The sequence below is a fragment of the Rhinolophus hipposideros genome (assembly GCF_964194185.1).
Source record: "Rhinolophus hipposideros genome assembly, chromosome: 20".
Taxonomy (NCBI): domain Eukaryota; kingdom Metazoa; phylum Chordata; class Mammalia; order Chiroptera; family Rhinolophidae; genus Rhinolophus; species Rhinolophus hipposideros.
Window position 1 is genome coordinate 11,593,037 of NC_138066.1, and position 22,963 is coordinate 11,615,999.

Below are 22,963 nucleotides of genomic sequence, written 5' to 3' on the forward strand. Positions count from 1 at the left end.
AGCTCACAGTGGTCCGTGTGGGGATCGAACTGGCAACCTCGTTAAGACGGCCGCACTGAACCAACTGCCTCCTGGTGCTGCGAGTCTAAAATGCAGCTCTTATTCTTGCTTGTTCAACTGTGGAGAAAACGCATTAGGGTTCATGGAGACCTGGCAGTGTGCAGCTGAATGTCTCCGACTTTGTGTGGCTTTTTTTTTTTTAAATCCTAGGCCCTTGCTGAATACAATCAACTTGAGTTTATATATAAAGCACATTCCAATTTTTAAATAAAAGCATTTATTCAGTAATTATAAAACAAACTACAAAAATGATGAACCACCACACCAAAGCTCATCCAAAATGCCTCTTTATAAATTAGATAATGCTACCTGTTTGTTTTACAATATGAATTTAAGCCTTTACTTGTGTTAACTTCAGGTGTGAATCCATTCCTGCTGGTGTCAGAAGTTTATATGATTCCGGATATCATTAATTTGCTTCACCATTTGTCTTATGTGTTCACCCCTGTAAAATCATAAAGGCACTCACTTTTAGGAATACAATGAATGAATAAGGCCATTAATAAATACCTATTTTTAACAAGCCATTAATATTAAACTAGTAATGTTGAAGTATTTTAGAAGGGCTATGCTAAAATTAACAGCTTAAAGTTTCAGTTGGATAGTAATGATGTTTACTATTCATTTAAGACTAACGGCAGCAAACAGTACTGCAAGTGTTGGAAATATTTTTCAACATATTCACTGAGGAATACCTTGAGCACAACAAAATCATATTATAAGAAAGTCATCATTTTTGATCCACCATACTCATCTCTCAAGCCCTTATCTATCACATGGCTCCTATTCCAGGACTTACTGAACAGGCAAATGCCAAGTAATCTTATCTGGGCAGAGAAAGGTTGATTTTGGCATATTTGCTGCAAAGGAAAAGGTACCTCCCAGTAGCCTACTTACTCCTCCTTCAGGACGGACTGAATGCACTTCCGCTGGTAGGCACTGAGAGTGATGGTGGGTTTCTGAGGACTCAGGACCTTCTCCATCTTTCGCTGCTGATAGTCTTTTTTCATAGTAACCTTAAGTATCAAACAGAACACAGATGTTTTGGCTATGGTTTGCTACAACATTTTCATAGTATCTATTTTAGTCTGTTCTTGTACATTTTATAAAATTATTTTCTGTAGAGCAAGCACTTTACAAAAAGGACAAAATTTAGCCACCCTTCATCCATTCCTACCTGTTTGATGACATTGCCCAAGTGTCGCAGTTGATCAGGTATCAGCTGTAATTCTTTCTTCATGTCTCTCTCACTATCAGAGAGAACTGGGAGCTGAGAATGAAAACTGTGAAGTACTTTTTTCATCCTTTAGAAAAGATAAGAAAACATCTCAGCTTAAGATCTCTGCTACTTAGGAGAAACACAATTATGACTAACGCTCTAATTCATAAACGTGGTGTCTGAAGGAGGCCCTGCAGGACGGGTCAGGGGAAAAGCATCTGCGCACTGCCTTCCCTGAGGGCTCAGAGCACAGGGAGGCGCATGCACTCAATTCTGCAGGCCTGGAAACAAGTGCTCAAGCACTGTTAATACCTGAGTACTTCATAGTGGTACCTGAAGTAGGGAACTGAATATTGCACAACCCACTGACCTGTTCATGATATCTTCTTGTTTTTCCTTGGCTTCCTCATATTTGTCAGCTAAGCGCTCGGCCATTTCCCGTAGACTTTTCCTAGTGGCATAAATAAAACGAGACTTACGGTCCACCATGATGGTAAAGCCCCCTAATGTGATCTGGCATTTTACGGTGAGATACAGTCCCAATCTTACTGAACTACTGTTTTTTTCTCTCCCTGGTTTTGGCACTTACCTTTCCTCTCGACAATAATTGAGATCTTCTAGTTGTTTCTTTTTTTGGTCACACAGTAATTTGACCCTTCAAGAGCAAAAAAAAAAAACAACAATCAGATGCCAGGTCCAGGCCACACTATACAGTGTCAGCTACCTGCCAGGAGCCGGCATGTGAGTGAAGGCCATCCTACCTCCGCTGAATCTCCTCCTTTGCCAGGTCCTGTTTAAGAATGTACTGCTCTCTGAACACCTGGGTGGCTCTGCTGATGAGCTGAAGACACTCCTCGGGAGGAGGGGCTGTATCTTTTTCAGATGATCTTTAAAAAAAGTTTCTACCATTACTCCTTAGCTGAGTAAAACAATTAAAAATAGACTCAAGTCACAGCTGCTGCTTTCCCTTCTTTTTATACTTCTATTTACCATTCTTATGTGCCTTTATATCTATTTATTCTTTTCCTCTATTCACTACCTGATTAAATATGCCCTATGTTTCTTCTAACTCCAATAGAGCAAAAAGTACATGAAGTAGAATAAATAGATGAGCACAGAAAGGACAAACAGTAATTACGAAAACAGAAGCGAACCAGTTCTTAAAACCTATATATCCAAATCCCATACTTCAAAAATGCTGGATTTGCAACACTACGTTGCAAAATGCTTCTAATATGCTTTTCAAAACAATCCGGGGATTCAGCCAGAATTCGGAGGGGAGACTCTGCCACTTCAACATCTTGTTGCATACAAAGGAGGGGAGGAGACGCTGGATGGACTGTGCTTCTGCAAAATACAAACAAAACCTACCATGGAGTTATTTACTGTAAGTATTATAGGAAAGCATGAGCCACATTTATCCAGAACTCCAAAAATCGAAGAAATTCTAAAGTGTTAACTTGTGTAAGTACAGAACTCACGTTTTCTGCCTCTGAAGAGGTCACCTTGGGAAGCTATTCCCTTATTCTAATGCAACCATTTGTCAAAGCATTTTGGAGTCTGTCACTTAAACTTATTTTTGTAAAGATCAAGGCAGCACAAAGTATATACGCAAGGACTTGAAGGCCAGTTGTATGCCCGAGTCACAAACAAATGAATCACTCATTTCCTAGGTATAATTTGGATTTGATCAAACCCAATACTCAGCCAGATAACCAATGTATGTACCATATTTGCTCTATACAACTTGATTTCTAAAAATTACATCCACTCAGATATTACAAATATTCACAATATTACAAGTATTCACTTTCAGAAAGCTTGAAAGATTGTAAACATTAACATGGTAAGTGACTTTGAATGCAACAATCTGGGAATTTGTTAAACAACACAAAAGTATTTCGGACTCAGCAGAAATATGATTTGAATGTATCTAGATAACTAATATTTAAGTTTTCCTTTCCTTTGGAATCCATGTTTTTATTCTGAAGTAACCTAGTGTGAGTAGGACTTATTTCACAAAAGGTAGGATGGATTTTTTAAAAATATGCTTGCAAAAGACAAAACAATTTTTTTCCAGTGATTTCATTACTTTTGTTTAGTCTCACTAGAGTTTTTAGTCTCTTTTAGGGTCAAGAACACAACATTCATAGAGATTTAGTTTCCTGTCCAAATAGTATAACTTGTCAATCTTCAAAGAGCACAGGCGTTCCTTGAAGGACAGTAAATTAATGGCAATATTTTGAACTGTGTCAGTGTCTAGAAGCATATGCTTTGAATGGACATCAAAAGACTAGGAGGCTCTAGTGTTCAATGTTGATGGCTCGTCAGGGACTCCTGTTCCTGCACTTATAAAACTCAGAATGGTATTCCATAGCTGCGGAAAAAGAAAAATGGAGCTTATAACGTAATATGAGTTCTTCAAGGAGGAGGATTATGAGATCACCCATGTACCACCTGTCTTCCAGAGCTTACACATTCTCTCAGGTCCCTCTGGCAGACACGGAGAAATTAAATTGTGAGTATGGATTTAGAGTCAGAAACCCTGTATTTGCAGCCTACCTCAGTGTGTTACTTCAGCATTTACCTAACCTCTTGAGCTGTTTCCTCTTTTACAAGATGGGGTAACAGTGCTGTCCTTTGGGGTTGCTGATTACAAGAGACAATGCAGGTAAATGGCTTACTTCTAAGCCTGGCACAGAGTTAGAGCTTGATAAGCATTAAATCTAATTCATAATAATGGAGTTCAATATTTAATTTTAGTATTCTTTCCCACACTTTGAAGTAAGTAAAGCTCTTGACTTCAGGTAGCTCAGGAAGATACCAGAAATTATGCCTAAAACAAGTCTTTCCAGAGATGTGAGGAACAACAGAAACATCTGCCCTTCCAAGTCTCAAGTCAGAAGCCAAAGCATAAACCAAGTATCTTCAAGCCCGGGACTGAGGGCATTTGCCCAGCTTAGAGTCTGCAGAATGAAAAATGGTGTGGGAATACAAAACGGTACATACAATAAAGGCCTTATGAGGCATTCGTAGGTACTGGTGATGCAGATCATCGTGGGCCCCAGAATGTCAGGGACAATCCAGAATCCTCGGATCGGAGCTGGCTGCCTGGCAAAACATAGGCAGTTAAGTTATAAAACAGCAAATGCAATGGCTCCAAAAGCACCGACATGGCTGAGGTTCGCCACCTTCTCAGGCCTGGGCTACCAGCTGCCGGGGCACGCCATCAATGCAGTAACCTCAAAGGTGGTGACTTGTAAGACAGTTCTGGTCGGTTTGAAACAGCTGTCCCTTAAGTCTAAGAGGCCATCTGAGTGATAAGTCCCTCAGGAAGCCGGCGCCTCGTGCCGCCCACTGTCATCACAGCTCCCAGGATACAATGCAGTGAATTCTGTGCGTCTTTCTGCCCAGTGTGCACAGAAGTCCCCGCTACCCCTGGATGCCTAGCTCTGCCCAGCCCAGATTAAGTGCTCAGAAACTGGTGACTAAACAGAACTTCAGTCTCACATTAAAAACCCAGTGCAGCCCAACGTCTGTCACAGGACTTAACCTACGTGCACAGCCTGCATCTTGCTCTCAATCTCGGTCCTTACTTCATTGAAGAAACTCGGGACCTCAGAGAGGAAACGTCTTTCCTGCCCACACGCTCTCCACCTGCCCCGGTGCTCAGCCCCCCCAGCACGTGCCCCTGGACTGATGATGCCGTCTCCCCACCTCTTCTGAGCAGGTGTCGGCCCCATCGACTCCAGTTTCAAAATCTCCCTATTGTCTATTTACCCTCAGCTTATACACGTGCTCACATCTCAATTCCATTCAAAATACTCCACTGTAATTTCAAGCTCCCCCGGAGCTATTCTTTCTCCTCTTCCCTTTCGAATCAGCAATCTTTAAATTGTAGCTTATAACACTATTTCTCCTTCTATATCTCTCATTCACCTTTTTTGGGGGGAGGGGCGGTGGTGGTCAGGGGGAGTCTGAGAGGTTAAAAAATGTCTCTTTTCAGTGTGAAATCTACACATAGAAGAGTGCACGTATACACTGTACCCATTATCCAGGTCAACAGTTAGAACCATGCACGCAGTGGCCTAATATCTCCCACATGACCCTCCCTGATCATTAGCTTTCATTCCTCAGAGAAGTAATCACTATTCTGACTTTTATCATATTCATGTTCTTTGCTTCATAATTTTCCTATCTATGTATTCATTCCTAAGCAATATTGCTTAACTTTACCTGTTTTTGAAATGTATATAAGTGGAATTTTATTATCTATTTCCCCCATTCATTTTTGAACCTGGTGCTACCCTCCCCCACCCCCAAAAGGGCATCCTTGACATCTTTTTCCTTCAGGTTCTCCTTTAATCTTTCTGGCAACCCTTGACTCGAGTTTCCTTTCTGGGCTCCTCTATCTCCACTCACTGGTTATAAGAAAGTATTGCTTGAGACTCTCTTTCCGGGTCTGTTTCACTCCTTCTAGGCCCTTTTCTGAGTAAGCTTCACCAATCACGGTTCCACTGCCGACAATTCTCACATCTACACTGTGCTTGCCCAGACCACCCCACACTCCAGAGCTACGTGTCCAACCATCACTGGGCTCCTCCACGTGGGTGTCCTACAGAACAGAAAACTCCGAGTGCCCCATTAACACATCTTCTGTCTTCCCAAACACACTCTTTCTCCTGTCCCGTTTTTCTGAAGGGTACCACGTCTACCCAGTTATCCCAGGTAGAGACCTGGGAGTCATTGTGGATATCTCTATTCCAGTCACCAAATATTTACTGACTATCTACTAGGCACTCCGACAGACACCAAATGTACAGACAGGAGCGGACAGGAAATAGTATGAAACAGACATGCTCTGCTGTCATGAAGCATATATTGCAGTAGTGGTGACAGACGTTAAACCAACACAAACATCAATTTTATGTGCTACAAAGAAAAAAGGAGAGTAACAGGAGAACACTAAGTTAGATTGGGGAAGCAAGGAACCCTTTCTGAAGAATTAAGTTAAAATTAGAAAGAAGAAGAGTTAACCAAGTGAAGACAAACTTGGTTACGACTGGGGAAATACCTTCCAGACAGAGGACACACTACATGGAGTGGTCTTGAAGCAGGGGCGTGCTCTGGATGAGCATTTGATGAACTGATACTCTTAGGGGTGAGTCTGCACGCGAGTGTAATGTATACACACGTATGTGAATTACTGAGACAAACTGTTAGCTGTATGCAAGAAGAGAAGGTTCCTACCTGCACGGCAATGGCTTCGTACAAAGGATGTGCTCTACAAAGCATTTCTGTTCGGTAGCAAGTTCTTGTAAACTATCCTTATCCTCTTCATCTACAAAGGAACATATTACCACATTATGGAAGTTAACTGACACATCAAAGTCTCCAAATTAAAATGCTGAAGATACTAGTTACATGTGATTAAGTACTTGTCTCAGACCATTGCTTAAGGACTATGTCTTTCTGACAGAAATCTTTCCATAGGGGTCTAGGTTTCTGCCCCAAGAAGGTACATGGGTTTTCCTTGACCAAGTTTCTAAATGCAGAAATGTTTCACTGAGGAGAACAAACCCAGAAATCATTCCTTTCCAGTCTCTTCCTCACCCACACCAATATTATTTTTATAAAAGTTTTTTTCAAATGTAATTCACTCAACTCACCCATTTAAAGTATATAATTCAATGGGTTTTTAGTATATGAAAAGAATTGTACAACCAATAAGAAACCCCCATACCCATTAGCAATCACTCCCCAGTTTCTGCCAATCCTCCAGACCTAGGCAACAACCACTAACCTACTTCTATCTTTGTGGACTTGCCTGTTCTGGACGTTACAAATGGAAGCATATGACATGCAGTTGTTTGTGACTGGCTTCTTTCATTCAGCATAGTGTTTTCAAGGTCATCCACGCTGTAGCATGTGTCGGCACTGCATTTCTTTCTACTACTGTTGAGTAATATTCCATTGCACGGGTATACCGTATTTTACTTATCTAATCATCAGTTGATGGACACTGGGTTATTTGGCTATATGAATAATGCAGATAGGAACATTCCTTTACAAATTTTTGTGTGGATGTGTTTTCATTTCTCTTAGGTATATACTCGGGAGTGGAACTACTAATTCAATCTCTTTATTTGTTCAAATTTTCTACTTCTTGAGTCAGTTTTGGTAGTCTGTGTCTTTCTATAAATTTTCCCATTTCATCTAGGTTAGTTAATTGGCATGCAGTTGTTCATGGTATTCTCTTACAATTTTTTTTAAAATTGGGGAACAGTGTGTTTTTCCAGAACCCAACAGCTCCAAGTCAAGTCGTTATTTTCAATTTAGTTGTGGAGGGCGCAACTCACTGGCCCATGTGGGAATTGAAATGGAGACCTTGGTGTTATGAGCACTGCGCTCTAACCACTGAGCAAACCAGCCTCCCCTCTCTTACAATCTTTTCTATTTCTGTAAGATCAGTAGTAGTATCCCCGCTTTCATTCTGAACTGTAGTAATTTGAATCTTCTCTCTTTTACTTCTTGGTCAGTCTAGCTAAAGGTTTGTCAATTTTGTTGATTTTTCAAAGAACCAACTTTTGGTTGCATTGCTTTTTACTATTATTTTTCTATTCCAAACTACTTTTTGATAGAGTCTGAGAAATATAATGAAAAGCAAAGAAAACTCACCTGATACAAGAAATTTATGAAGTTTATGAATCCAAGTTAGCCCAACACTGTGTACACCAGCATCATGAGTACAATGATATCTTGAGGGACACTTGGGATCTGCAAATGGAATCAAAAATGACATAAAGGTAGCCATTAGAAAACTGAAAGAATTCACCTCAGCAGCCCACAAACACAGTTGTTGTTGACAGAAACAATGGAAGATCCACAGGACCTTCATATTGTGGCACTACGTCAGGGGTTTTGAAATTTTAAAATTTGAATTCAATTTTCAAATATATTTTAAGTATTTTTAAAAGTGTAATTAATAAACGCAAAATGTTATTTTCTAAATAGTAACACAACAGGAGTCACCAAAACATAAGCACTTGCTGTCAGGTAACTCCTTTATGCCCTTCTGTCCACCTCTCTGCTATTTATAGTTCTTCAAGATAAAATGGTGATTAAGATGATAGCTCTGCAGGAAACCTAAGCTTGCACATGGCCCCTCACGTGAGATGGCTGAAGCAAGTGCACGCCTACAGCACAGGGACTAAAAGGACTTCAGGAAAACTGGTCAGTGAATAGTTCTGTCATAGTACATACAGTACGTCAGGAGTGAAATGTGAAGCTCCACTTGTCTCGAGAATGTTATCTTACAGATAGTTTTTATTTTAAGTTTTGAATACTATTTTTGTTTGATAATTATTTATATTTATAACTAGAAATATGATCATTTTTACATAATTATAATGCAATTTTCTATACTTCTTTTGAGTCCTATTATCAGTAAGACTATCCCAAGACTGACAGGTGAGCAACTTGAATACTTATTATTATATATAAGTATTTATTTCTGTGACTCAAGATTTTTAAAACATTAGACAACTAAAACAAGATACAGAAATAATGTATATGCTAAAGCTGATTTAAGATGGCAACTGTCATCCATAAGCCCCTAAATTAAAATATTGTTTTATCTAGCAGCCTGTTTCTTACCGTTGAGTTTCCAGTGATAAGTGCATTATTTTTATCTGTTTTATGTGTTGGGATTCTGCACACAGACTTATGCTATAAGAAGTTGAAAAACTCCTGGTCTGTGGTAATCATATCTCTGTACAATAAAATACTGAAAAGCTTCTTTTAATTTGCCCACACTTGAGACTTAATTGAAGGCCCAAATCATCTCATTAGGTCTCCCACTGCTTACAATGGCGTTTCAAAATGTGTCTGTGGTGCTGAGGTCAACAGAAAAATGTGAATATTGGGATGTAACAAATCAGTTATGAAAAAGAGGCAAAATTAGTAACTGAAGTAGGAAATTTGCTAAATACTACCCCACACGTTGTGCGGTAGTTTATTCCACTTATGTCATTAAAAATCTGAGTTTCAGTGATTGTAATATGCTGTAAGTACAAATATGAACAAGTCAAAAATTTATGTTTCACATATGAAAATGTTAACTCTCATTTCAAGATAAAAATGCCTACATTTAAGATTTCCCAAAGATGTAAATATGCATCTCTAAAGGAAACCAATTAGTTTCTTACTTTACCTCACTAGGTCTTAATTGCCTCATCCATAAAACAAAGTTCCAAAACTCAAATACTGTTTAATTAGACATCCCCAGTGAGTTCTCTTTGTTGGTTTATTACATAAGGACTATCCCCTTAAATGTTTTGGCTATACTTGAATACAGAGTTGAAGCCATTATTACCAAACCTAGGCAAACTGGCTATTAGGACTGTAAGCAGATTAGGTCAGACTGCTACAAGATTAAACTCTCTCCCCAGACGAACAGAAATAACTGGCCAGAGGATCTGGAACCAACCCAGGTAGGAAGAGAAGAAAGAAAAAAAGCAAAGAAAATAAAAGAAAGAAAGAAGACAACATTCAAACTGGGTCTGGGTATATAACAAGATACTGTGTTCTAAAAAATGAAGAAAGGTATTTTAAAGAGATACCTTCATATCAGTAGAACTTGATTTTTAAAATTTATTCAAGTTTGCATACATTTACATATTTGAATCAAAAAATATATTTCTGACTGGACTAGGAATAATTCACTATTGTAAATCTGGGTTGATCCAGACTGAAGACCACTATCTTAAAATTTAGGAAATTTTTTCAGTCTTCCCTGAACATACAGGGTCATGTAATAACTAAAAGGCCAAAAGAACCCAGTCAAATTTTTAAAGGCTGGAATCATAAAACAAATAAATGACGGGGAACAAATCTGTGACAGTCTTGGTATAAATCTAATGGGATAAAATATTAATTTAGTGAATGCCCTACCTCTGTGAAGTTTGATCGGACAAGAAAAGTCAGAATCAAAGGGCTCATCGTCTCCGGACGCCAGTTTCAGGGCAAGTTCCAACTCAACACACTCAAACACATACAGAGAAGGGACGAGGTCGGCCCTACAATCCCAGGACTTTTCTGACTGTAAAAAAAAGCATTGTAATTTCAATCTTTCACGTTCATTTGAAAATGTACACAATTAAAAACAGAAGCAAAACAAGCTGGATCAAGTAGTGCTTTCAAATTCTTAATTCCACCCCCTATTCTGACAGTGGCTTGTTATTCTTGAGGGGAAAAAAGTCTCTTCTCTTAGGAAGATGTAAATAAGGAAGTTTAGAGAAGAGCCAATAGAGTGATTCAAAGGTTCTTTATATATGTGATTGAAGAATGCAACTTAAGAGTTCAGAAAGAAATATGCAAGTTGGTGGAGCAAGTAAGTTGGGTACCTTCTAACTTGCCCCATTTAAATTTTTAAAATGGGCTTCAATTAATTTTAATCGTTTAATTTCCAAATTATACGAAGTGTCAGGTATACACTAAGAGTCCTCATACATGAAGTAGTCAGACTTGTCGATGAAGGACACAAATACCCACACTGGCCTGACTCACTGTTTGTTCATCTTCCTCTTCCCCTTCCAGCACCACGCAGTGATACAGCATTCCTGACTCAGTAGCAATCACCAGGGTGTGGGGCACACAGGGCAAGCAGAGGATAGCACAAGCATCATAACCGTAGTTATCTTCAGCTGCAGGGTGCATGGGCAATGGGCCTAACAGTTTTCCGATGATCCCAGGGCTGAAGAAAGAGGGAAACATATTTGAGTGAAACCATGTTGACAGAAGACAATCATGCCCATCACTTAAAGCCTTTCTGACTTTGTCTTTCTCCAGCTGTCACCCCCTAACTAAAAACAGTGTATTTCCAGTGACTCCACTTGATTGCTTTCCTGGAGTTTCTCAACTGGAGATAATTTTTCCCTCAAGGGGATACTGGCAATGTCCGAAGATATTTTTGGTTGTCACAAGTGGGGGTGTGGGGACAGAGTCCCAGAGAGCAGTTTCCAGGCTCTTGGCCTCACATAGGAAGGTGCTGGCTCAGGTAGTAGATGGCCATCAGCTGTGACTAGCTGGCCATCAGCTGTAACCGGTTATCCATTAGCCACTGATAATAACTGCTGCAGCTAAGCTAGCAAAGTAGTGTGGTGGTGTAGTGGCGTGGCGGCGTGGTGGAGTGTGGATTACGGATTGCAGTTAGCATGGCGGACTGCCGCTAGAAAGTGAAGTTGGTTGGCAGAGAGAAGTGGACGTCGGGCTGAGGATCGTGTGGCTCCTGCCTCCTGTGTCTCCAACCCAGCAGCCAGCGAGAATATAGTGGTATGACTCCCCTATCTATGGCTCCGTGGGTGTTCCTTTTTGGCCTCACCATGTCCTGTGTTCTTATGTGGGGAGTGGGACTAGAGACCCAGCCTGACACCCTGCGTGACACGGGGGATGGAGGGAAGGAGAGAGGATGGATGACTGGGGTCCAGAGATGCTGCTGAACACTCCCCCACAGGACAGCCCCCTACAACAAAGAATTACTCGGCTCAAAACGTCAATAGCGCGAGGCTGAAAAACCCGACCCTAACTTCACTACAGTTCTACCTTCACCACTCCACTTAAGCTGTTCTCTGGTCAATGTCACCAATGAGATTCTAGGTGCTAAATCCAAAAGGCACTTATCTTGACCTTCTGCTGCATTTACCACTAGTTAACAATGCTTGCTTCTTAAAACCTCTAACACCTGTAGCAATTTTTCTGAGTTCTGTCTTCCTGCCCCTCTGAACACACCGTTCTAATTCCTTTTTCTAATTTCTGTCTCGTAAGCATTAGTAGTGCTTACTGCTCCTTTTTGTCTAGTAAGTCTCCGGTTTTCACTGGCAGACCTCAACCATGAAAAAAAAAATTGCTGCCGTAAGCCCTCGTCTCTTCCAAATACACTGTTACATGACAGCATATTCAGCTATGCTTGGTTTGAACTACTACCTCCGAATATAGTCTGATGACTCCCAAATTTTTCCTTCTGACATGTAGCTTATCTTTAGGGGCTTCAGACCCACATATTTAATTGGATTAGACAAATACATTTATTGAGTGCTAGATGCCACCCCCAAGGAACTGACGGTTTAGCTAGAGAAGGAGACATTTAACTAGAACTACTATACCACATGGTAAGTATAAAAAAGCAAGGATTTACAGGGCACAAAGGAATACAGAAAGGTACAAAGAAAGTGAGGTGTGGAAGAAAGGTATCAAAAACAAGTAAGATCAATGGGGAAAGGGTATGTCCTGGGAAGGGGTGAAGAACGTTCCAAGCGAGGAAGCAGCACATACAAAGTCCTGGAGGCACGAAAAATAAGGAATTAACAGGAAGGAATCTTATCTTAGTATGACGGGAGGTGAAATACAAAGTCTAAGGCAACAGAAAAGTAGGGAGGCAAATATTTAGTCCTGGCCTTCAGAGCAGATGGCCTCGTTTGTCACGGTAAAGTGCTCAGAATCCATCTGTTGGGTGACAGTGTGTCACTAGAGGTTTAAATCAAGACTGATGGAGTTTCACTTTACTAAGATTAATCTGAGAGTGAGCAGCAGTGAGGAGAATGACATGGAGGAGACCAAAATAGGATTCAGGGCAAGTATTTAAGAATGACTGAGGCAGAAGAGGATCAGGGGCTGAAGCAAGGAACAGAGAATGCAGAAAAGAATGTACATTTTCAATAAATTGTCATGATAAAATGAATAGAATTTTGGGACCAAACGAGATGTCAGAGGATGTAGATGATGCAGGTTTGGGGCTAAGATTACTGATGTGGACAAATGGAGGCCAAGTGGTAAGAGGAAGAAGCGGGAGGGAGAGTAATAACATTACCACAAAAGCCTCACGAGACAGATCATGCGTGGAAGGTAGAGAACACACTTCTGTCAAGGAGAATGCAATTGGTAGTGAAGCCTCACGATTCTGCAATCTATCAAGCTCTTTCATCTTTTTTCATCTTTATCATTTTGCATACTCTCTTCTCTCTCCTGGAACCACTTCTGCTCCTGTTTTTACCTAGTGAATCTGCAGGTGTAAGCTTTTGTATTAATATATTCTCAGTCTTCCAAGACAGGCAGGCCTAAGCATGTACTCTGTCCTAGTCCTACAGTGCCCTGTGACGCCTGGAGCATACTGCATTGTACTAGTTATTGGTTTGTTGTATGACTTTCCAGTAGACCAGGAACCACACAGCAGGGATCTTGCCTTCAATCTTATATTCTCATCTGCCACATAGCAGGCCCTGAATAAATGTCTACTGAGTTGATTTACAAATGAATAAACTACAATGTTCAGCCTTTGGTGAAAGTTACAAACTTTCCCCAAATTCTTATCTTCTATTGACACTAACTCTTACTATGACAGATACCTTCTTTCCAGTCCTGTGTTTCCAATTGTCTATGAAATATTTCCACTTTACTGGTCCAATACTGTGTGAAACGGACTATTTGTAATAACAAATCTTCCCCCAAATTAGCTGCCCTTCCTGACCTCAGTATTTCTGGTAGTGGCTCATTCCCTTATCAAAGCAATAACAAAATTGTATTGATCCTTCCTTTGTAGAATCTACTATGTTCATTTCTCCATTTGCATTACAACCATCCTAGTTCAAACTCTTGCAGATTTTAAGCTAAATTTTACAACAGCCTCTTTAAAAGTCTTTCTGCCCCAGTACCCTCCCACTACCAATTATTTTAGCCTTCTCTTACTACTGAGAAATAATCACTAGCTTCTTACCACGCCAATCCTACAGAAAAAAACTACGTATTCCTTAACTAAGTGTTTAACTCCACTAAATTTTCCCTGGGCAGATATTTCTAGCTTTACCATTTAATGTCCCCTACCTGAATCCTCTGCTCTAGCCCCAAATGTCTAATCATGGAACCCTGAATGACATTTACACTTGCTTATTTTCATTCTCTACTTCATGCTGCCCTTGTAATTAAAATGGTCTTACCCTTCCTTGATGCTTCATTTAATCCTGCATTAGACCTTTAAGTCCCACATGACATCAGTGCTTCTCTATGACAATTTCCTTTACTTCTTCAGTCAAGATGATCTCTCCTTCCTCTGGGTTCTTAGTGTCCATGTACCACTAATGTGGTACAGGTAATTATCTTTTCATGTGTATGTCTCTTCCCCACAACTGGGATATAAGATACCACATTACCATGTCTAACCACTCCTGGTGCCTTATTCATATAAGATACACAATAAATACTTTTGTCATTGACTAGACTTTGTAAAAACAAATCCAGTTTTATCTTAAGTGATTATTTAAGAATTCTACTGAACTTACCTCAATAATATGAGTAAATGAAAGGTAATATGATCTGTACCAAGTCTTTCTCCAAAATATCAAGCCAAGCATTGAAAGGCTGCAACACTTCCACAAACTCAAAAACATGGATCCCAAGTGCAACTACGACAATCTCTCCAGGAGCACAAGCTGGGCTTCCTTTCATGTGGGCTACCTCCTCAACTTACCTGTGTAACAGACTGACGTATGTAAGGAATGTCTCCCCATTCTCATACAAGATGTACAGTGGGTACGCCACTACTTCATCTTTGCCTTTCTGTCCAAATACATTCTTCGGGACTGCTGCCAGTGGCCCAAAGTCAAATGCAACTGCTGTCTCTCCTAGAGAGGCGGTATATGCCCTTCTGAAAAGAGATTTAAAAACCAGCTTGTTACAAACAAAACAACATGTCCAATAATAGGAGGTGAGATAGGATTTGTATTCAATGGAGTAAGACAAAAAATTATGATTATGAAGAATGATAAACAACACTGGGAAATCCTTATAAAATTAAATGAAAGACGAAGGCCATAAAATTATATAGTGCTACTTTAATTTTAAACAGTTTATATGTAAAGACACACAAATAGTAAAATTATACACGTACAGGCATGCATAAGCACAATAAGGAAACAGGAAGAAAACATGAAAACACCAATAGTTATCCCTGAGCAGTAGGATGCATTCATTGCACAAATATTTACTAAGTACCTACTCTGTGCCAGGTGCTGTTGTAGGCTCTGGGAATATATCAATGAATTAAGCAAAGGCCCTGCCTTCTAGTGAGAGAGATGTACAACGGACAGAGAAGAAATAAACACGTAAGAAAAAGTCAGAAAACAATGCTATGAAGAAAAACTAAAGTAGGGTCAGAGGGTATTGCTGGAGGTGCTCTTTTAGACTAGGTGGTCTGGGAAGGCCTCTGATAAGGTGACACCTAAGCAAAGGTTTGAAGGCAGTAAGGGAGCAAGTCTGTGATTCCGTAGGGAAGGAGCATTTGGGAGAGGGAAGGACACATGCAAAGGCTCTAAGTGGGAAGGCAGTCTATGTTGTCTAAGGAATGGCAAAGAGGCCAAGGCAGAGGAATGAAGCTGTGGGGGGGCGGGGGCGTCGGGGGCAGCCCTGTAGGCCCTGCAGGGCCATGATGAAGACTCGGGGAAATAAATGGGGTGTGGAGAGCAGGAAAGCAGAATGATCTGATTTATACCCAAAGTATTACTCTGGCTGCTATATTGAGGAGACTATAGGAGATTACAAAAGATTTCATTTTTTTTCTTAAAACTTTTCTGTAGTTTTCCCAATTTTCTACAATGAATATATTACCCTTATAATCAGGAAAGACAAATGATAAACATGCTGTTTTTATAAATTTAAGTTTTAGTATAATCGGTTATCCAAAAAATTTCCAGTTTAACACGAGGTTAGTGAATATGGTTAAAATAAAATCACAATTTCATGTAGCTGTGACAGTTAACATCACTCTAAAGTATTATAAGTAATATATCTTATTTTCTTTATCACATGGAAAGGTATTTGGTATCAGAAAGCAAAAAATGAGAAATCCCAACATCCAGAATAAAAGAACTGCCTGAGTTAAAGTAAAAAAATCAAGACAATGAATGGGAATAAACAGACATAGAAGTTAATTTAAAGAAACTTAAACTACTCCCAAGCCATCAACACTTAACTGGAACTTAATAAATACACTAATAATGTATCTAATAATGATAGTAGATATCAATTAATGAGTACTTACTCTGTGCCAAGACCATGCTAAGCACTTTTTATGTATGATCTCATTTATTCTGCACAATAATCCTAATAAAGGAGCACTGCTATTATTCATTATATTCACGGAAGAGTTACAGAAATGAGGCTTAGTGCAATTGAGTAACTTGCCCAGATGCCACAGCTGAGATGAGAACCTATGTGTGCTGACAGCAGAGCCAAAGCTGCAATACCTGCATCACTCTACGGTCCCTCCCCTAGGCAATGTGTCGTCAAAAGGAGGTTGATAATCTATGGAAACACACTGCCGGGGAGAAAATGCCCTGATCCCAGAACAGGACGGATCATCACCAGAGGCAGTTATTTTCCCATTCTGAAGACAGATGCACTGGAATTTAAGAAACTGGTGCTATGACGTTAAAATCATTTAACTGTAATTTGCAGTTCTGGGACTATCAAGGAGAATCAAAGTGCTTCCAGGTTGGTGGCAACCTCTGACCCTTAGCAGCAGCAGATGGAAATCCTCTGTGCAGGAAGACACCCCAACTCAGGCTCCCAATATTCCCAAACATTCAGATCAAGAAAACATAAGCTCACAATTAGAGATGAGCAATCACAGGAGGAAGCCACCATGATTGTGGGTCAGGAAGAAGAACAAATACATATTTAGATCCCCACATCACACCCACAAGAACTTCAAAGATTAAAAATGCCAAATACAGAATAGCTATTATGAAATATTCAAAGGAATAAATGTTAAAAAACCAAAAAAAAAAGCCTATTAGATATAACCACCATGGAGACACAAAAAGAACTAAATGGAACTTCCAGAAAGATTGCTACTAAAAAGCTTCACTCTACATGCACACACTGTGGGTGACCATGTGTGGTAATCACCAGAAAGATTGATCAGGAGGCCAGAAGAATGGGGTTTGTGAGTTCAAAGGGTGATTCTGTTAGAGGTCAAAGTAGCAAGGAAGGTGTCCCCGTAGTGGATAAGAGAAAAGAAAGAAGCCAGGGTCACAGGAGAATCAGAAGGGCTACCTATGCTCCACTCTGGGATACCAGAGGCTGGTCTGGAAGTTCAGCAATTGCCTCTTCACAGAGTGAACAGCGGGGAGGCCTGTGGCCCTACACTCTTACCTTTCATCTTTTCTGTACTTTTGCGATGTTATAATTTATTGTCTTATTCAAGATACAACAATTTCAGCCACTCACATTTCAGAATTTTCTTAAAAAAAGATCAAGTTGGTAGTTACAGTGACATTCCAATCTGTAACTTCTTGTTACTTATTCACAGTGCTTACTTTAGGTTACTTCTCACATTACCAAAAGCATGCTCAAGTCACCTCTGGAAAACCTTGCAATATCTCTGGTAAAACTGCATTTACAATACCAATAAACTACTCTGAAAAGCATTTCATGACATAAATAAAACCTTACCCTTTGTTGAGTATTAGATTTTCTTCTTCTGCTTCTGAAAGTATGATGACCTTAGTGGGTGTCTGGGGCTCACGTAGAGAGTAAATTCTAGCAATCAAAACAGAAGAAAGCCAGAACTTAAAATTCTTTCATTTCCCAAAATTGTGCTTTCCTTTACATCTAGTCAGTTCTTGAGAATTTTTCTATGAGTTATCACAACCAGAAATCTCTGTACAATTAGGGCATTAAATCAGACTGCAAAACCTGGAAGGGGCTTTAGAAATTGCCAAATCAAATCTCATTTTGCAAACCGGAAACTGAGGCTCTCTTAAAAAGAAGTCTAAGATCTCAAAGATACAAGTGGCATTGGGACAAGAATTCCAATCTCTCAATTCCCAATTATATTCTGTTTCCCCAATGCTCCATTACCTCCAAAGTAGTGACATAATGAAAACAGCTTTAGGAAGATTATTTTAACAGTACTTGGAGGTCAGATTAGGAAAGGAGAGACTGGAGGCAGGAAGACTAATAGAGAGGGAACAGCAGTAATTAAGCATGTAAAGGGCAGTGAGACCATTCTTAGATGATTGAGAATGAGTTACAATAGCCATCAGATAAAGCATTCCAGCATCCAAGGACTCATGTAGTGGTACCTTGAGCTATTAATTGGGAAACAGAAACAGAACCTCCCCGCTCACAAAGCAGTAAGACACAGAGATAAAATCTACCTTATTACGTTGTCCGATGTTAACAGCACTATGTGGGGATCCAGCATTTCACTTGGATACCAGGCAGCATGCTTTAGAGTCAGAGAGGTAGAACTGGTGAAAAATCTCTCAGCAATTGGAGTGGTACTAAAATAAAGACAACAATTTTCCAAAAACATTTTGTAGAACTTGGATGAAAAGCCGTCTAAAGGAAAATCTATTTTAACATTCTTTGCTCTTCTTTCCTTCAAATTTCTTTCTCTTTAAGTCTTGCTGAGAGAGCATTCAAAGCATCTATCTATTCAGTCAACATTAAAGAACCAAAATAAAAATATTTCCTAAATTGCAGAGTATTTTATACTGTACTTTACAAGTAATTTTATGTATATTAGGTTGGTACAAAAGTAATTGCAGTTTTTGCAATTATTTTTAAACTTTTAAACCGCAATTACTTTTGCACCAACCTAACAGTATCTTATTTGTTCTTTAGTAACCTTCTAAGGAAACTACAAGGGCAGATATTACCATTCCTATTGTGGAAAAGAGGAAATAAGAGATTTAGAAAGGAAACATTTTAAGGGGACCCAACCTGTAAGTTATGGAGCTAAAGGTGGGTTTCTACCTTATATTCTGTTCAGTAGATGTTTCCGACTCTCACTTTTCTGGATTTGTTGAAAAAGAATAATACAAAAGTAAAACTTAGTTGAACTTATGAGCAAACTGTCTGGCTCACAGATAATAACTGCTTTTTAAAAAAATCTTATTTCTACTTACTTGAAAAACAGTCTAACTTCCAATGAGAGAGCAATGTGATAATTCAGGCAGAATAAAAGTATAATCACACATATACTATAAGCATTATTATCACGAGAAGCCAATGTGCAGACCATCTGGAGTACTCATAGTAAACATACTTTAAGAACCACTGGTCTTGAACAATTTTCTGCTTGTATTACAAATTTTACAGACAAACAGTAAACGGAAATACAACTTACCTACAATTCACTGTTGATTTTCCACCTTCAAATTCAGAATTCTTCCCCCATCTTTTCGGTAATTCTAATACCATAAGTCCTTTTATTCCTATGAGTGCTACATGATGTTGTGTTGGACTTAACAAGACTTGATAGATTTCAAACAGGGGCGGATTTATGCAAAGCAACTTCTGAAATTAAAGCAAACTGGTCAAAATAGTTCATTTTAATGCAAATATATGTGGCAGTTACTTGAAAGCACAGTACTGCTTTAGTTTCCCATAACTGTAAGACAATGAAACGTTTTGTATAATTACTAACACTTGGGTCATTAACTAATGAAACACTTTTAACCATTTTGATTGCAATGTTATATGAAATACATCAAATTCCCCTACCTTGTTAAATAAATACTACTCATAATTTCCCTTATGATCAAGCTCCAGCCTACCACTTCGGTCTCAACTCTCCATCATTCCCCACTTGTACTCCAATCAGATTAACTTGTATTTCTGGGTAATTATCACGCTTTGTTATGCCTCTGTGTCTTTGCAGAACTGTTCCTCTTTCTGCAATGCCCTCGTTTTCCTTTCTTTAGCTGGCTAACACATTCTTGGAGACTCAGCTTCTAGGCACTTTTTTCCCAAGAAAGTATCTCTGATCTTCTGGACAGGGATAAAAAAAGCATCTTTTCTGTAATCCTACAGTGCACTCTAGACAATTCTATTTTGTTCTTATCACCCTGCATTCTAATCATTCTTTTACTTTCTTATCCCACACAAATTATGAATTACTTAGAATGAATTACTTATGAATCTGTATCTTTCCTTGCTGTATCTTTAGCATAGCATATGGCATATTGCTGACTCAATATGTTTTAGTGAACAAATGAAGAACTCAGAAGTATTAATAAATTCTAATTACTGTTATAAAAAGATATAGTACAATAAGATAGAGAATGGCTTCAAGAGCTTCTGCAGCAAGTAAAATGGTGCTTTACCTATGCAGATTTAATATGGAACTGCATTTGTCTCAGCATCAAATGCCTTCAAAAAAAATTCACTTCTATTCGTACTTCCTATTTCTTTTCTTATGACCGAGTTTCCATTTTCATTTCTTTCTACTTTCAGCGATGAAAATGCCAATGTGTAGAGAATCACCCTAAGCCAAAATCCTTTTAGACAAGACTGTGCTGAATATGAGATTTCTATCGTTACTGGTATCTATCAGCCTGTTTTTTGTTTCGATTTTTAGCTGCACTTTGCTGATTCCAATCAAATGTTTTTTTCTCCTGTCAGTGGTTTTTTTCCCTATCTTCTCCATCCCCATTGTCTTTCTATTTGATTTTGACAGTCTATCTCAAATCAAACAAGGGCCAGCTTTCTTTTGCTATACATACAATCCAATTTACTTAAATCACTAGTGATAATCACAGTATTTAGGGGTTTTTTTGTTTGTTTATTTTGTCTCTAAGTCACTACTCATGCTTTTGTTAATGTTTAAAGTTGTAATTCGTACTAAGCTGTTTATTTGCCTATCTGAGTTTTTGATATTCTGGAGGACTGAGGGTCATTCAGATAGCCACCAATATTTACTGAGAGCTTCTGTGTCCCATGCACTCAGTGAACTACTGGAGATACCGAATGAATGAATGAATGAATGAATAAATAAATAGTAAGCAGACATAGTCTACCTTAGTGTTTATAGTCTAGAAAAGCAGACAATTAATAAACAAATATGAGTAACTTAATCATGACTGCCAAATGCTGCACAGTAATGTAGGGTGCCAGTGGAATATTGTGCATCTGAAAATTACTCTGATAAACTGAAATTTTAAAGTAGACTGTGTAGACTTGGGGTGGACGGATGGCTCAGTTTGTTAGAGCATGAGCTCTGGGCAACAAGGTTGCTGGTTCGATTCCCACATGGGCCAGTGAGCTGCGTGCAGCCTCCACAATTAGAGTGAAGACAAGCTGCTGCTGAGCTCCCAGGCAGGCAGATGGCTCAGTTGGTTAGAGCGCATGCTCTCAACAAGGCTGCGGGTTGGTCTCCAAGGGATGGTGAGCGGCGCCCCCTGCAACTAGACTGAAAACACTGACTGAACTTGGAGCGCCCTCCACAACTAAGATTAAAAGGACAACGACTTGACTTGGAGCTGATGGGTCCTGGGAAAAACACAATGTTCCCCAATAAAGCCCCGGAAATACGCACTGTTCCCCCAATAAAGTCCTGTTTCCCCTCCCCCAGTAAAATCTTAAAAGATTGTAGACTTGTGATCAATTTTCCAAAGTGCAAAAATAGAGCTAGCATCTCTTTAAATTTGAATCATTGCTCATCAACAAGAATCAGGCAACGGCACACAATAGATGTCGTCTTAGAATGGGTAGCCAAGTGTTTTTTACTTTTACTTTTTAACCTTTAAACATTTCCATAAAGCAATGTTTCATTACAGCAAGTCTGGAATATGTTCTCATCACACCCACTTTCACATGCTGTTGGCTTCTCCAAAACAAACAAAAATCCCTTCCAACTTTGGGGAAGACCTACTTTTTCTAAATGGGAAAAGAAAGAATTAACAGGGGACTCCCGCCTGGCAGGCACAAAACTTGGTGCTCTCAAACCTACTACCTGACTTGACTGGTGCTCAGAACAACCCCAAGAAAAAGTTAGGATCATCCCTATTGTTTTATGAGTGTCACCTGAGGAATGAGGTTTCTAAGGACCAACCTACTAAAAATAGCAACTGCACCCACACTCTCCATCCTCTTCCCCCGATTAGTTTTTCTTCCGATCATTTGCATCACCGATACGTTATTGATCATTCATTCCGCGGTCCTTCCCTTCCTCCCCGACCCCAAGAACTCAAGCACCGTGAGAGCATGAATTCCTGTAACTGTGTCTGGCACAGCGTGTGGGTCAAACATTTGTCCAAGAACTGACATACCGAAAGACAGGCTAAAAAAGGCTACATGGCCATGCTAGAGCGGAATGAAAATAAGAAAGACTTTTCCCCTCGAAGTCGGACGTCCCACAAAGGGCACTTGAACGGCATATCGACCAGAAGACGAAAAAAAAGCCAGGAGGGGGAGGGCACACACAAAAAATAAAACTAGTTCCAATCCCAGCTGAAGGTCGTTTCCAAGATTAACCGGGCGGTACCTGGTACTGTGAGAGGATGGGCTCCTCACCCGCGCCGCTGAGGCCCCGAAGGCGAACCACTAAGAAAGAGCTGCCTTCTCCGTCCCACAGGAAGAGTTCTCCGCCGAGGCCCAAGACCAGGTTTCTCGTCAGTAACTGCGGTGGTGACGAAGGCAACGATGAAGATGCTGGTTTCTCAGCCTCGACTGGGCTCTGGTGTTTCAATCCCTCCCGGAGTCGCAAGAACACAACGTGGTTAGGGAGCCAAGTCTGCCACAGCTCACCGTCGCCGGAGAGTCCCTCGGCGGCCGCCATCTTGGCCCCACTGCTCTCCTCTCTCCAGTTGCTCAGCCCGCCGCTGAGCGCAGCCAATCGGCGGCCAG

At 39.9% G+C, this 22,963-nt stretch overlaps 1 protein-coding gene across 3 annotated transcripts; it reads right to left on the reverse strand.

Moving 5' to 3' along the window:
* Positions 1-256: 256 nt before the first annotated feature.
* On the reverse strand, positions 257-22,921 carry NUP88 (nucleoporin 88). 3 transcript variants are annotated; one of them, XM_081029450.1, is made up of 17 exons: positions 22,602-22,921; positions 19,464-19,633; positions 18,490-18,615; positions 17,783-17,869; positions 14,799-14,975; positions 10,838-11,033; positions 10,232-10,379; positions 7,958-8,056; positions 6,530-6,620; positions 4,289-4,390; positions 2,468-2,626; positions 2,041-2,166; positions 1,869-1,934; positions 1,650-1,730; positions 1,238-1,364; positions 958-1,076; positions 257-505 (listed from the first exon to the last, which is right to left on the reverse strand). In XM_081029450.1, the coding sequence occupies exons 1-17, from the start codon at positions 22,893-22,895 to the stop codon at positions 442-444; spliced, it is 2,232 nt and encodes a 743-aa protein (XP_080885576.1). In that variant the 5' UTR covers positions 22,896-22,921; the 3' UTR covers positions 257-441. The 3 variants fall into 3 exon arrangements, with proteins under 3 accessions (XP_080885576.1, XP_080885577.1, XP_080885575.1); XM_081029451.1 differs by having other exon boundaries at positions 10,847-11,033; positions 22,602-22,920; XM_081029449.1 differs by having other exon boundaries at positions 10,832-11,033; positions 22,602-22,919.
* Positions 22,922-22,963: the final 42 nt, after the last annotated feature.

Coding starts and splice junctions, on each gene's coding strand:
- NUP88 (XM_081029449.1), bottom strand. CDS start 22,895: ATGGCGGCCGCCGAGGGACTCTCCGGCGACGGTGAGCTGTGGCAGACT. Junction 11,034..14,798: donor TACGTCAGTCTGTTACACAG/GTAAGTTGAGGA, acceptor CTCTTTCTTCAG/CCCTGGGATCATCGGAAAAC. Junction 4,391..6,529: donor ACGAAGCCATTGCCGTGCAG/GTAGGAACCTTC, acceptor ATGTTTTGCCAG/GCAGCCAGCTCCGATCCGAG.